A 14,763-nucleotide genomic window follows, 5' to 3' on the forward strand; every position below is an offset into this window, starting at 1 on the left:
AAAGTCAGTGAATGCACGCGTTCTCTTTTTAAGACGAAGATCCGTTCCTCCGGCAGCGACCTGACCCGATTGTTTACGAAAATCGTATTGCGTTGTAGTCGATCACTAACGCAATAGTAAAATGATATTAGAAGAATGATATTTGTATTCGTGCTGTGCATAATCTTGAAATGCCGCCGTAGTAAAGTGAGGATTTTGCCCGGTACCCAGGAAGCTCAGGACTCTCCTCTCCGTAATGCTCATTTTGAACAGTAGGGAGCAACATTGCACAAAAACAAGTCATGAAGAATTTAATCGAATCTAATAAATCTTGACTTGTGTTGCTCTTTCACAACAGCTGCAACAAAGCGCTTTACGGAACATTTAACAACAACAAGAATACACATAAATGGTAATTACAGCCATTTATTAAAGCAACAACAATTTACCAACAACGAATGTATTGGGATTTTACAAAAATAAACATGTTGGACACATAGTTTTTTTAAATTATATATATATATATATAAATATATATATACACATACTCAATCTATATTAATGGATCTGCAACAATAAATACAGGCTTAAATATTTTACATCCACATTTTACAAAAACATCTCTAGATCACTCTTACAGAAGCAACAGCTCTATGACGACTGTAAAGAGAAAAAAAAAGGGGAAAATACAAGGTCAATGTTTGGAAAGCAAGTTCCAACAATTCAAGGTGTCTCAAACCTCTGAAGAGAATATTTGACATCACACCCACTAACAAGTCATGTAAATACCAAAAAGTTAAAAGGGAAAAAAATAAATAAGACAAAAAAAAAAAAAACACCAGCAGTACTTCAACAACGCACTATTTTTTTACTGTACATAGATGTTTGTTAAAACACAACGAACATTCAGCATGACTCTTATGGCATCCTTATTTTATTCAATTTTTTTTCCTTTACACTTTGACACTTGCGAGTATTTATTTACTGTAGCTCCACTTCTGGACCAGGTTCCCAAAGCATTTCTTGCCAAAGTAAAATCTCATTTTGTTTCCAATTTATGGTCATGATTAGATTAAAAAGAAATAGACAGGCGTGAAATCCAGTATTTGACTGAACAGTGTATATGACTCGCAAAGAAAAACTATCTCATGTCCAATAAACCTACTGCACATAAGTATCACTGGGCAAAAGAGATCCAAATATTTCTACTTGGATACATGCAACATAGCCACTCTTCCCGCCCTTGAAAAATAATATTAACTAGAAAACGCAAAGGAAAAGCAGCACAGGTGTTTGTACAGGATGTAGTATGTACATTTTGAAATCTGAATTTCAATCATTTCCCATAAAAGCGTGGGAGGGAATTCAGTTGATTCCTATGATTTTGAAAGCGAACCCCGATGTTGTCAGTAACAAGACAATGCTTTGGCTCCATGTGTTTTGGGTGGTCCTCTCTTTTTAATTTAGCGGCGGAACCAAACCCAGGTGTTGATAAGCCAGAACGCAACGGTCGCAGAATACAGGAGCACCTCTCGCTTGGAGCGTTCCTTGTTTTCTTCCTCCAGCATTTGCAGACGGCGGTTAAGCTTCACAATCTGAAAAGATCACACAAATGGAAATTGGCTTTATGACTGCGATGCACCTACAAAAGGCCTGGATCCTGGAAAATTGTTTTTGTTCCCCCTGTCAAGGATCCAGTGCATTTTCAATTCATCCTGAAAATTCACAAACTTAATCTGATGAACTTTTTGTGAGTTGCGTGTATGCGGGACATGACATGTATGCGAGGAAAATTGAACATACCTGTCGGCGTAACGAGGAGGCGTCCACTAAACCGGACTCGTCTGGATTCATTTCCAAGGCAAGGTCGAGGTGTGTCCTGCGCGATGACAACAAGCCACAAAAGAAGGAGCAGCAAAATATCCATTGAGTAAAAACACGATACAATTTTTTTTTGGGAGGGGGGCCAGGGGGACTGGTGCTTCATTCATTTCACTAAAGAAAGCTGTTTTGACATGAATGTTTTAAGTACGAGCATGATCTGAGAATGAATTCAACTCGTGTCTCAAGGAACCACTCGAACAGATATCCGCCAATGCGACTACAGTGTAAAAACACAGTTCGGATGCACGCAGCCAACGAGAGCTTGACATTGACATCAACGTTTTGCATCTGCACAGACACAAAAATGTATAAAAAAAAAAAAAAACTGGTCAAAAATCGAAACTACAGGGCAGCAAAAGAACAGGATCAGATAGCGTACTGGGAGACTCCAGCTTACCTGACTCTTCTGAGGACAAGTATAAAAAAATGGATAGATATAGGAATACATTTTTAGGAATGAATTGAAGGCCAAACGGCAGGAAACAAACAACAAAAAAAGTCACCGGCGGTGGCTGTCGTCCAGGAATTCAAGGACCTGTTGGTAGGCCCGGCGTGTGGTGGACTGGATGTAAGTCATGAAGCCGGCCGCTGTGAACAAGTTGATGTTTGCATCCTCGGGGGAGCACAGAGGGGGGCACATGCGGACTGGGGGGGCAGAAGGCGAGGGTGTTACACTGCCAGAGAGTAAGTGGAGAGAAACAGTAAAGAGGCGGGGAGATTTTCGACGTCATTAAGAGAATAAGAAACAGAAAACGGCCGAAGCAGTGTCGAAAAGAATGTCCTCACCTTACGTCACCTCTGATAATCTGACTGCTATGGCGACCAGATATGAATTCACTGGCACTGCGTTCCCTTCGTGATCGAGAATGAGCCTGTCAATGATACACAATCACGTGTTTCCCAACTTTTAGGGAGGCAAGGCACAAAAACGAGGTTAGGGTTGCATTGTGTAATGATACTTACAGAAAACAAGAAAAGCGCAATGCAAGTGGCAGCCCATTTACCATTGAGATTTGACTTACCGAGTGACTGCTGGGGTTGCTCTTGCTCATTTGGTGAGTTTCCAGCGAGTCCAGCGGCTGTTCTGACAGCGTGAGGACACGCGGTGGTGCCTTCATGTCCAGGAGCTCCACAGCAGGGATGGACTGAATCAGGTCCAAGTCTCTGGGACAAGAGAACTGTGGATCCCCATCACCGGCTGTGCAGCAGATGGCAAAAAAAAAGGGAGTCCGGAAATGAAGAGTCACTCAGTTTACAGTATTGCCGGCAGGTTGCAACAGAGATACTGGAAGAGTCACAGAAAGCTATCATGTAAATCAGGTGCCACCTCACCTGCTACGACAATTCTTTCAGGAACCTGCATCAGAGTTGAATGAGTGTGCAGGATTTCCTGCGGTGGCAGAGAACCGGTTTGGTTTTCCGAGGTCACCTTGAGGGTCTCCGGGATTCGCATGCGCTGGCTGATGCCCTCCGTGTACTCCAACTCATAGTGCATACGGTTCATCTCCGCCACCTCGGCAGGAGGTGAGGTGAACGATGGCCCACTCATGCAACCTGCGGAGGAAAATGGAAATACACATTTGTACTTATATTGTACGTACACAAATTAAGACACACAGAATGGGGGGTGCTGTGTATCGTACAAAGAAAGTGAGTGGGGTCAATGGCGATCACAAAGATAACTTCATGCTCGGCTAGTGTTTTTTCTTGAACATGGCTGTCCCCAACCTTTCCCCCCCTCCCCCCACAAAAATTGAGCACTAGAAGTGCCAGTGTAACGGCAGAGCAATCAAAGAAATCATCTGGTGAATTACTGCTTGTGTAAGGTTGGCCAAAGTGTCCAATTGGATTGGTGCACGTCTGAATAAATTCATATTATTTGGGCTGAGTCTCATTCTGCAGATATGATGAGCAGGATTCATTCGTTACTATTTTTACAGATTAACAACAGAGATACAAACAATATCATGAGCACTAGAGCTCAGCCCAATCAACCAAATGTCAAGAAAATAGATATTAAGCATGAGGGACGATTTAAAGATCATTCACGTTTTTCTGCATCAAATTACATAACACTAAAACGGGGGATAAACTGCTGACACAATGACCTCGACGTCTGAGAACGGATTTAAACGTCAACCAATCAAAAGTGTACATATGAAGGTTATTTGTGACTGTTGGCTGTTCACACACACACACACACACACACACACACACACACATGATGTTATGTTTCCCCATACGTCAAGTTAAGGCAAGCGGTACGTATAACGACCGTTTTTTGGGCGACATGCTGTGGAGGCGGATCCAAAACGTTGGCTTTATGAGCCTCTTGACTCGACCTAAAGCACAACGACGACGTACCTTTTGTAGATGATGCGGGAGTTTTAAATACTCATTGGTCGAAATGTTAAGCGGCTCGTTTCGAAAAGCTAAGAAGCGTATGAGCGTAACCCGGAATAGAAAGCAACTGAAACGAACGCCCTTTTTAAATGGTCGTGCGGTTGTGCTTGATTTTGTTACACGCGCTGCGCGGCGGGGCGGACCTGGTGGCAGGAATCAAATTCACTACACTATTATTTACGATAAAAATGATAGTAAAACACAAAATACAGTGTCTGATATTCATATTCTTAGGCAGCACTGATTGCATGTCGTTTTTTATGTTCACCCGGAACTTGACACGGACCGGACGCGCGTCAAAAGTTGCATTCTTTTGCATCATATCTGACTGTCTCTTTAATAAACCGCTCTCGAACAACTCTAATTGACACACGGGGATAAATAAAGTTTTCTGAATCTGAATCTGAATATTGTCTCTCAAACTTTGTGATTGACCGCTTTGTTAGTTTTTGGTTTTAGTTCAGTGTCCCCCTTTTGGGTTCCTTGGCTACCCATTACTATGTTACAGAATTAATTTTATGACCACCTTGTCTCTTTTTGACAGATGAGACTGACAGACGTTTCTTTGCACTGAAAGAAACAAAAACAAAAACATCGTTTGTCCACTTTGGGTTAAATACCCCGCATTCTATTTTTCTCTTACCGAACCTTTTTGCCATGATCCCGTTCTATGAGAGAGGGGCCGGTTTCGGATTTTTTTTTTCTGGCGTTGCCAGATAACGGCACAGAAAGATGCACCAAATGTCACCTTATTGTATCTGTGTTTATGAAATAGTTACTAATTAATAATGAAAACGGTTCAGAACTAAGGAACATTTTACTGCAAAAGCCCAACTTTATGATCAAAGACAAATCCACATCGATGAAAAATAAATCAAAATACTCTGTGGTATTTTCAGGGGGCCGGACCAAATGCGGAGGCGGGCCGGATCCGGCCCGCGGGCCGTAGTTTGGGGACCACTGGTGTAAAGTATAAATGCAATATTATTCTCATAAAATTATGACTTTTTACCACGCCAAAGTGAATCTTTTTTTCTCGAAAAAAACGGACGTTTTTATGAAAAAAAACAAAACAAAACAGATTATGAGAAAATGACATTTTTTTTGTCTGAAAAAGGGGGAATTTGTTATCGTATCATTATAAATGTAGTTGGAAATTGGGTGTTTTTAAATTACTCTGGCATTTAAGGGTATACCTGGTAGTTATTTTAAATTATTTAATTATGAAGGAGTCATTGGAAAAATCTCCCCCTTATAAGGAGGAAGGGGTAAACTGAGTCAATTAGGAGTTCCTTCTTATATAGAATTTACATTACAATCGCCTACAATTCCCACAATTCCCCCGACTTTCGCCACAAACGCGCATGCGTCCTTGCGTCAGAGCCATTATTTTGTCCTCAAGCTGTTGAACAACGGGACTTCGTGAAATGAATTAAAAATACCAAACGCGGGAGGGCTAATTTTCTGTTCGCCCACCGCCACGGATATTAATGGAGTGTCTCAGTCGTTAACTCGGCGTGTCGCAGGGCTGTTGGCTCTCCGGGTGGGCTCGGAGGCCCCGAAGACGGTGCTCGGAGTGACAGCCCTGTTAAAAGAAGCAGAAGGCTGCCTCCTCTTTATCTTGTTGGCTAGCCACCTAAGCTAGCTTCCTAGACAGCGCCAAGGGGAGTCGAGGAAAAGAACAAAGTACAAAGGGGGGGAAAAGCGCACCATCTGAAAAGGACACATTGACAACCCCGGAAAGAGTGAAATTCAACCTGGACAAGAGATGGCACACCTACGAGACATGCAAAACCAGGTACTTAAAGCAACATTTATATACCGTAGTATATTCAAACACTGCAAGACGAGGCTTTCATTATTAGGTGGGTGGTCGTGGGATGACGAAACATGCCCAGTATTATTCCATCGTTTCCTGTTGAGCAAAGGCACATTTTACACTCGAAAATATCTCACTGCACACCACCCAAAACAAATATCACAAAAAGTGGATACACAGGTCAATTGTATCTTCTGCCACCTAGTGGAAGAGCATTTTATTGTTCTGTCTGTCTCTATAAATCGCTGGCACAGATAGATTAACAAAGGTGTGTTATTTGTCCTAAATAAATTATAATACTCAGACCATTTTTTTAATGCTGTTGCACAGATGATGTAAATCAGACCTCTTTAGTTTTGCATTAACACTCAAATGCGTTAGTGCTTCTCAGCAAGAGACGCCCATAGTGACTTTTATTAACCCAGTTGCCACGGTATTCGACCTGTGCGATTAACCTTGCGCACACATACGGGTTAAACGGACATGTAAAATGGAATTTGTATGATGTCACTGGAGCAGAATTCCCGGTTGGATCCTGAGGAGTACTTCACCAAGCAAGAGCGCATTGGCAAGGGATCCTTTGGGGAGGTCTACAAAGGCATCAACGACCGCACCAAGGAGGTGGTGGCCATTAAAATCATCGACTTAGAGGAGGCGGAGGACGAGATTGAAGACATTCAGCAGGAAATCACAGTACTGAGCCAGTGTGATAGTCCCTTTGTGACCAAGTATTATGGCTCGTACCTCAAGGTGAGATGATCATTCAAAACCGTGTCTCTCCCACGCGAATGCTTTGACACGTCTTGTCTTTGTTTTGCCCAACCAGGGAACCAAGCTGTGGATTATCATGGAGTATTTAGGTGGAGGATCTGCCCTGGATCTGGTAAGGTCACGTCCGATTGTCGCGCAACTTTCACAAATGCAAAAAAAAAAAAAAAAGCAAAAAAAAAAAAAAAAAAAAAAAAACAAAAAAAAAAAAAAAAAAAAAAACAACAACAATCTTATGTATGAGCAAACCTGTTTTACTCCTAAACAGCTGCGTCCAGGACCTCTTGAAGAGACGTACATTGCCACGATATTGCGGGAAATCCTCAAGGGGCTGGAGTATTTGCACTCTGAAAGGAAAATTCACAGAGACATTAAAGGTTAGAAAAAAATGTGTCATACAGTGAAGCCCCATTTATCGCAGGGATACAAAATCCACACACACTTTCTATGGGTGAGAATCCGATTTTCAAACACTTTCTTCTTTCCCTCCTGTGTTAAAACACAATAAAACGTATTGAGACACAATAACTGAATGCATTGCATTTGAACACGGAAAAAAGTACAGTGGTGCCTCGATCTGCTTATAACTATTTCTCTCTGTACTTTCTCCAGCTGCCAACGTGCTGCTGTCCGAGCAGGGCGAAGTGAAGCTGGCCGATTTCGGGGTGGCGGGACAGTTGACTGACACTCAGATTAAGAGGAATACATTTGTGGGCACACCCTTCTGGATGGCGCCCGAGGTCATCAAGCAGTCGGCGTACGACTTCAAGGTGAGGTTGCCGTTGCGAGGGACACATGAACACTGGGTTTTTTTTTCGCCATTGGACCCGTTTCACATAAAGCACATATGGAAACGGCATATAGAGGAAAATTATTGGAAAAAAACTCAACTGTCCATTACCCCAGAATGTAGTTGTAGTTATTAGTGTGAGTCTTGTGCTCGTTTCTTTCCAACGCGCAGGTCCCACCTAACTTTTTATATCTGCTGCGGTGTGTCTTCATTCCTTCTGCACCACTAACTTTGATTCCTTTGTGCCTTTGCGTTTTTGTCAGGCTGACATTTGGTCACTTGGAATCACAGCCATTGAACTGGCCAAAGGCGAACCTCCCAACTCGGATTTACACCCCATGAGGGTCCTCTTCCTTATTCCCAAAAACACTCCCCCCACCTTGGAAGGCGCTTACAGCAAGCCCTTTAAAGAGTTTGTGGAGGCTTGTCTCAATAAAGACCCTCGTTTTGTGAGTAACATTTTTTTTTTTAAATTGATGCACTTGAATGTTTTTTTTCTAACCAACCAAGGCGTCAGATGCCAGTTTTACTCTAAATGAGATCTCAGTGTTAAGGCGTAATTCCAGATGGTTGGTCGGTGATCACATTTTCAGATTCGTGCACAGGCTTCGCGTTCATTATGATTCACTACAAAATTTTGAAGTCACTTTGAGAGTTCTCAGCGGGCAGGTTCCATTCGTGGTGGCTCCGGTGTCATTTTCAGAGGTGAATAGAGAAGCCGAAAAATGTACTCAAGTAAGAGGTCTGTTACTCTGAAACAATATGACTCAAGTAAAAGTAAAAAGTCATCCTCTAAATGATTACTTCACAAAAATTAATCGTCACATAGAAAACTTGCGTGGTCATGTGATTGATTACCTGGCGCTGCAGTCGACTCTGGTTATGCTGGATCGGTGACGTGATCAATTCTCTCCAACAAACGAATACAGAAATATTGTGTAAGCAATAATCGAGAGTAGTGAGCAGATAGGAGCTCAGTTCCACACGGTTAGCTCACCGCGGTTTGTTTATTTTTAGTCTTGCCTGTGTGTTGGCCTTGTGTCTGCCTTAGCGGCCGACAGCCAAAGAGCTGCTGAAGCACAAGTTCATCACGCGTTACACCAAGAAGACGGCCTACCTGACTGAACTGATCGACCGCTACCGCCGCTGGAAATCCGAGGGTCACGGGGAGGAGTCCAGCTCGGACGACTCTGATATGTGAGTCTTTGCTGCGCGCTAAGGTGCGCTCTAACTTAGCCCACTGATTAGACACACAATAATTAGCCCGCGTCAGCCTCGGGGCTGTGGACAGAGTTCTTAACAAAATCAGTTAATAGGGGCATTTTGTGGGTTTTTTTTTTTTTTTTTTTAAGTTTATTAGTTTTCAGTAAGTTGTTATTTTCATTTGTTTCTGTAGGGACGCTGATGGTGATGTGGATTCGTGCCCCATGTGGACCTTCCCCACAGTCAGACCAAACTCTTTGAATAAGTTACAGAAGGGCTACACACATACTGACTCAGAGGCAAGACACATGCATACACACCAATTAAATGTACACAAAATCTGTGTTGAGAAATATATATATTTTTTTCCTTGATTGACATTCATCTCTTTCCAGTCAGGAGATTCTGTGAAAAGGCAACCCAAGTCGCAGTGCTTGTCAGCCTTGGTCACGCCCATTTTCAGAGAGGTACGTCATCGCAGGGCTCATGACTTTCTGGGACCCGTATCGGGGAGAATTTTAACAAGTGAATTTCAAGTCTGAGCTGGTCTGATCACCATGAATTTATAGTCTCACGGGCAGAAGATCAAATTGGTGAGCATCTCCCGGGAGAGACTGAAGCACAATGAGTGAAATATGGGCTTTTATATTCAAAATTCAAAAAATGAAATTGGGATGACCCCTTTACTCTGATTGGGCAACTGTAACCTCAAATGATGGTATCACCACACCTGAGATGTCGACTCTTTTGTTTCCCGATCCCATCCACTCACTCCGCCCTCAGCTGAAGGAGAAGCGGCGAGCGAGCGGCGGCGGAGTCGGCGCCATTGAGGAGCTGGAGAACGCCTTCAACCTGGCGGAAGAATCCTGTCCGGGCATCTCCGACCGCCTCGTCACACACATGATGGAGAGAGTGTGCAGGTAGAGCGTCAATATGCGGGATCTCATAAGAACGAACCTCTTGTGTTCTAACATGCCTGCGCTGTCTTCCCTCAGGTTTTCTTTAAACGGAAACACCACACCATCTTCTCGATGAAAACAACATGAATGTTTAACCCTCCCCCAGCCAACAAATCGGACATGGACCTCAGCAGACCCCCCCCCCCCCCCCCCCCCCCCCCACCCCCCCCCCTTCTGCTTTTACAACCTGCCCAGTCCTCATCCCCCCCAAGAGATCTTTTATGTAGTTAATAAATATTTTTACAGTTTTTTTTCTTTGAGAGCGAAGAGTATTTAAGACAAAAAAAAGCCATGGAAGTTAGCACGTTGGGTATACCTGTTAGACTGAAACGTAATAAATTGAATGAAAACACAAATGACTTCTGCTTTTCTAACAGCTACACAAAATCCAAAACACATTTGAGAATAAAACTTTTATTACAACATTGTACATCAAGAACAATATTTGGTGCATTAATAGTGGATAAAAACAGCTCAAAGAGGAATGTTGGAGTTCACAGTTTGGCTGGTGAGGGAAGAATTGGCATGAATGACTGATAGATCACCTTGAACGAGTTAAAGTTTTTGCCTTGAATTTGTCAACTTATTTGGCTCTCACTGGGGCATGATTTCACCGAACAGTACAAATGAAAAGCCTTCACCTAATAAAGGAGTGTCATGAACAATGTCCTTCATTTCTTAAGTTGTAACCGTTTGTCCAACTCAAAACGATTTCGGCCACTCTTTCCATGCCGACTTCACAGAAAAGACAACTTCAAATGTTTGGAGGTAACATAGCATGGATCAGGGGAACAACATCAGTAACAATTCATGGCACACTTTTTTTTTTTTACTTGGGGTAAACAAAGTACTTCTTCACCCTCACAGAAAAAATATTCAGACAATGACAAAGAGTTGTTTCTGGCTCTGTGAAGCTCTTTCAGAGAGAAAATATGAGCACGATTTAAACATTTAGGTACAAACACACGAAGAATTTAGTCACCCTATGTCAAATTTGTCAATGGAAAAAAAAAAAATGAAAGGGTAAGAGATGGTTTTTGTGAAACTTTAGATCCCACTTAAAATTCAACGGTCGTTTGATGATGACTGGCAAATGTGAAGGGGCGGGGGAGTGTAAGAAATAAAACTGTGAGGATATATACTTATTCATTTTAACACTGTTTGAATATACTTTACTATATTTATCAGCAAACCTGATCCCAAGTGGGACTGAATGAACAAGAAGCGCATGGCTGCTGTCCTCAAGCTGTCCTCCTTTGTCTCCCGTCAAAGTCAAGTGATGCCACAAATAACCTTCAATACAAAATTGAAAAACAACCCAAAAATCAACACTTCTGTATGGAGTCCCAACCATGACATGGGTGAGGGGAATTTAACTGCAGCCACAGCATATCGATACAGTAGGCGGGTGAATACTAATTTGTGGCCACAAAATCGCGTGCCGATGACTCACTTGCGGCCACAAAATAAACAAGAGTTGCAAAAGGATCTCACTCACTTCATCTTTTCAAACATCTCCCTCTCCATCACCCTGCTTCTGCATCTGGGCCTGCATCTTGGCGATCATCTCCTGCATTCGTCTCAACTGGAAGACATGCAACATTGTACAGACAAACAAGGGATCATGGAATTGGGGTCCGATCACGTGGTTTTCAACTGATCGCCAACTACGGATTTGCTAATTTTATGCTAACAAAACCGATGGGGAATTTCAGTACGAAAACCTACGACCGAATATAGAACATGTCTGAGATTGACCAATACAGTTTGAGTTGGCACCACCCACCTCCGCCTCCTTCTCTTGCAAAATCATATCCTTGTCCATTTCCTCCGGTTCGGGACCCTTTCTGCAGCAGTCACACAGTAGGACACAATTACTGAAATGCTTCTTGGTTTCTTTTCTTCTATTGTGTAACTACTCACAAATCGATAGCATTATTCGGCTTCTGGGTGAAATCTCAGGAAGAACCTCAAATCGAACTTTTAAATTTTAACTTTGCTAAACTTTTCTTGCGTGGCTAAAATGTTCAAAGTTTCAGTAATTCAGTCGAGAGTCTACATGCTCTGTTCAAACGCTGGGTCGAAGCTATTGAAGGGGCGGGGGAACTATAATTTTACTTCCACACACAAAAACGATTTTTCAACCAGGTTGTGCAGGTTACAACTCACAGTAATGGTCGAAAAAGTTTTGAAATGATTTATGTTGGTCTCATTTTCAATATCGCGAAAACCTGGCATTTGAACAGCGGGTGGGGGGTTGGGGGGTAAACTTCTTCTGTCCACTGTGACAGCAGTGGCAACTGATCTTAAACTATCAGACATGGGCGGAGTCACCGAAAGACACACAAGTGGACATTCCTTCATTCTGAAATTTCATCCAAAAGCCATTCTTCTTTATTTTGTGATCATGTGAATAAACCAAAAAAAGGGGAAAATAATCCAACAGTGTCAAGTTTTTAGTGGAAGTGATGTGCATTGGTTAGAAATTTTGATACTGTGTGAGATTTATATGGCAGGAGTGCAGCTAATTACGAGGCAAACATGAGAAAAGCCACATTGAGAAAATTGGAAAAAAGCGGGTTAGTCAAGTTGTCTGCGAGAGGAAAGTGAGCGTCTATCTACAAAAAAGATGAAAGCAGTGAGGTTGGAAGAAAGGCAGCGGGAGGTGTGAAAGTCAGGGAGGGGAAACGGCAAGACCTCCCCCACTTGGAAGATAAACTGGACAACAGTACCTCCAATATTCGACTCACGGCATTGGACAAATCAAGAGCAGAAGGCCATCATAGCGCAGATGGCGAAGGCCAGTAAAACCAGTCCTTCATCCTGGATTGGCTTTCAAGCAGAAAGCTGAAAACAACTTTTGGGGGGCTATTTTGAGGAGGAGGATTTGTTAAAAAGGACACCGTGGCAATCCTGCACAAGTTCACTGCAATCAGCGTGCTTTTGACAAAGCAGCAACTAACCACAGACACCGAGGATGGGCAATTTTTTTTTTACCAAACTAGCCATCTATATATGAATACAATTTTAAATGGATTAATCTACTATTTTTATTTTTTGGTAAAATGTTTTGAAATTATTGTCATAAAAGAATCCATTCTCATTTTTATTGATTAGACAATTGTGTCATAAACTACAACTGGAAAAATACTAATGTTTCGTATTTTAAGTAGAATTGCTCATTTATTTATTTTAAAACAATTTGTTTTTTTAATTTGACATGTATTTCATTTAAATTGTAATAAATTACCCAAATACGAGTTAGAACTACAACTGACACTACAGGAAATATCATGAAGGTTAAAAAGTATTTCATACATAAATAGAAACCGACAGTTCTTCAATACTTGCGTCTGTGTGTGGAGCTAAATGTCTTCATTTCGTGGGTGTGTCTTATGATATCGCAATGTAAATATAACTGGGTTTTTTTTCTGAGGCTGGAGGGTAGGTGGGGGGGTGCAGTGAAGCAAGCGGACAGACAGGTCGTACGTACGCAGGGGAAAGAGGCAGAACGTAACCATGGGAGGACAACCTGCCGCTGCGCTTCAGGCGATCCGAGCGGAAGTTCTCGTAGTGCAGGTCCTGGGTCACTTCCTGTAGATCCTGCATGTGGGTTCTGCAGAGTTGGGAAAAATGCTGACATACGGGCACATCTCAACAAATTAGGACGGATTGAAAAACATTTGTGACAGCCTTTTGTGCATCCCCGTTTTTGTTCTCGCAATCGGGCATGTTTTTAAAAAGGATTTGTGAGAGGCAGCCGTGCTCACATCAGCATTGTGCGCAGCTTGAGGAAGTCGTTGTGCTCGGGGTTCTCCACCTCCACCACTCCCCAGGGGTACAGGCGGCCCCGCACCTTCTTCCCCTTGGCCTCAATCTGCTGGTTGGAGCCCACCACCGCAAAAGGGATGCTAGCCTGGGGGAGAGCCGCCACTCGTATCAGGGCACGTGGCGGCTAAAGAACACACTCCCGACGCTCTTGTTTAACACGCTCATCAGGATCATCGCCGAAACCCCGGTTTACCTTGAGGATCCTGGTTTGCTCTTTAAAGTCTTCATCCTCATCCGACTCGGCGTCGGGCAGGTGGTAAATCTTGATACCGTGTTCATCAATTTCATCAAGGATCTGAGCAAAGTCATGCATTAAAGATGAGGATTGAGCGATTTGTCGCAACATTTGAGGACAGGTGCAGTTCCTGGTCCTCAGGTTCAACAAAGTGACTTTTCTGAAAATTGCGGCGATCTGAGCTGTTCTTTAAAAAATAATAAATTGAACAAAATGGGATCACCAGAGTGCTGATTGCTGACCACCGTTAACATGCAGTATACCAATAAAAATCTCATTTCACAACGTACTGCTGAACAGCTGCCGAGCAAGGCAGTTGCTTTTGCATTTTCGGGATTTTGTATTTGCGGCCAAAAAAGGTCTTTTCATGTGAAGATGCTGGTTTTGGTTTTTTTTCTGTTGAAACATTTTATGTGGCCCACTAAAGCAAATACGTCTACTTCATGTTTGTCGATAACACGATTTTCTAGTTTGATTTTGGTCGGGAATCTGTCCCAAAATCTGAATCGTGGATTTTCACATATCGTGGGCTACGGTGAGGAAGGCAACCGCAGAGATGAACAAAAGGATCGCTTAAGCGCCGATCGGTGAGATTCCCGAATACTTAAGCACATGATCGTGGGAACCGGCAAGCGTAACGATGAATAGCGGCGCACTCACTCTGCGCTTGAGCCTCTCTCTCTCTCTGAGGGTGAGCGTGTCCGCCTTGGCGATGACAGGAACCACATTGACCTTATTGTGGATGGCCTTCATGAACTGAACGTCCAGGGGTTTCAAGCTGGGAGGAGCAGGAAACAAGCGGGCGTGTCAACAAAAAGAGGGTGGAATATTTTGCGATGAAAGCTGTTCTGTTAAGCAATGGGGGTAGGAGGGGGGAGACGTTGCCGGCCGG

The 14,763-nt window shown here is 42.9% G+C and overlaps 3 protein-coding genes across 6 annotated transcripts in view; 1 reads left to right on the plus strand and 2 right to left on the minus strand.

The window, feature by feature from the left end:
* Nucleotides 1–389: 389 nt before the first annotated feature.
* Nucleotides 390–6,190, minus strand: LOC109520520 (mitochondrial fission factor homolog A-like). 2 transcript variants are annotated; one of them, XM_019877801.1, is made up of 7 exons: nucleotides 6,089–6,190; nucleotides 3,196–3,417; nucleotides 2,886–3,061; nucleotides 2,650–2,735; nucleotides 2,367–2,537; nucleotides 1,783–1,858; nucleotides 390–1,574 (listed from the first exon to the last, which is right to left on the minus strand). In XM_019877801.1, exons 2-7 carry the CDS (start codon nucleotides 3,410–3,412, stop codon nucleotides 1,443–1,445), a joined length of 858 nt encoding a protein of 285 aa, XP_019733360.1. In that variant the 5' UTR covers nucleotides 3,413–3,417; nucleotides 6,089–6,190; the 3' UTR covers nucleotides 390–1,442. The 2 variants fall into 2 exon arrangements, with proteins under 2 accessions (XP_019733360.1, XP_019733359.1); XM_019877800.1 differs by lacking the exon at nucleotides 6,089–6,190 and adding an exon at nucleotides 4,228–4,504.
* Nucleotides 5,660–9,919, plus strand: stk25b (serine/threonine kinase 25b). 2 transcript variants are annotated; one of them, XM_019877793.1, is made up of 11 exons: nucleotides 5,660–6,064; nucleotides 6,602–6,835; nucleotides 6,912–6,968; nucleotides 7,122–7,230; nucleotides 7,466–7,623; nucleotides 7,907–8,092; nucleotides 8,695–8,840; nucleotides 9,040–9,145; nucleotides 9,242–9,313; nucleotides 9,630–9,766; nucleotides 9,842–9,919. In XM_019877793.1, the coding sequence occupies exons 1-11, from the start codon at nucleotides 6,035–6,037 to the stop codon at nucleotides 9,879–9,881; spliced, it is 1,275 nt and encodes a 424-aa protein (XP_019733352.1). In that variant the 5' UTR covers nucleotides 5,660–6,034; the 3' UTR covers nucleotides 9,882–9,919. The 2 variants fall into 2 exon arrangements, with proteins under 2 accessions (XP_019733352.1, XP_019733354.1); XM_019877795.1 differs by having other exon boundaries at nucleotides 5,662–6,064; nucleotides 6,605–6,835.
* Nucleotides 9,920–10,203: 284 nt separating this feature from the next.
* The window catches only part of septin2 (septin 2), a 14,445-nt gene continuing 9,885 nt past the window's right edge, over nucleotides 10,204–14,763 (minus strand). For both annotated transcript variants that reach the window (XM_019877797.1, XM_019877796.1), the window contains exons 8-14: nucleotides 14,532–14,576; nucleotides 13,830–13,931; nucleotides 13,576–13,721; nucleotides 13,299–13,421; nucleotides 11,592–11,652; nucleotides 11,304–11,390; nucleotides 10,204–11,098 (exon numbers count right to left, since the gene is read on the minus strand). In XM_019877797.1, the coding sequence (XP_019733356.1) occupies nucleotides 11,313–11,390; nucleotides 11,592–11,652; nucleotides 13,299–13,421; nucleotides 13,576–13,721; nucleotides 13,830–13,931; nucleotides 14,532–14,576 (555 nt within the window). In that variant the 3' untranslated portion in view covers nucleotides 10,204–11,098; nucleotides 11,304–11,312. The remainder of the gene's footprint in view (nucleotides 11,099–11,303; nucleotides 11,391–11,591; nucleotides 11,653–13,298; nucleotides 13,422–13,575; nucleotides 13,722–13,829; nucleotides 13,932–14,531; nucleotides 14,577–14,763) is intronic.

The sequence above is a fragment of the Hippocampus comes genome, unplaced genomic scaffold (genome assembly GCF_001891065.2).
Source record: "Hippocampus comes isolate QL1 unplaced genomic scaffold, H_comes_QL1_v1.1 scaffold317, whole genome shotgun sequence".
Taxonomy (NCBI): domain Eukaryota; kingdom Metazoa; phylum Chordata; class Actinopteri; order Syngnathiformes; family Syngnathidae; genus Hippocampus; species Hippocampus comes.

Excerpts from the sequence above, each read along its gene's own strand:
- LOC109520520 (XM_019877801.1), bottom strand. The coding sequence starts at position 3,412 with ATGAGTGGGCCATCGTTCACCTCACCTCCTGCCGAGGTGGCGGAGATG. Across the intron at positions 2,538-2,649 it reads ATTATCAGAGGTGACGTAAG|TGTAACACCCTCGCCTTCTG; the intron begins GTGAGGACATTC and ends ACTCTCTGGCAG. Across the intron at positions 1,575-1,782 it reads CCTCCTCGTTACGCCGACAG|ATTGTGAAGCTTAACCGCCG; the intron begins GTATGTTCAATT and ends TGATCTTTTCAG.
- stk25b (XM_019877793.1), top strand. The coding sequence starts at position 6,035 with ATGGCACACCTACGAGACATGCAAAACCAG. Across the intron at positions 6,836-6,911 it reads ATTATGGCTCGTACCTCAAG|GGAACCAAGCTGTGGATTAT; the intron begins GTGAGATGATCA and ends TTGCCCAACCAG. Across the intron at positions 9,146-9,241 it reads ACACACATACTGACTCAGAG|TCAGGAGATTCTGTGAAAAG; the intron begins GCAAGACACATG and ends ATCTCTTTCCAG.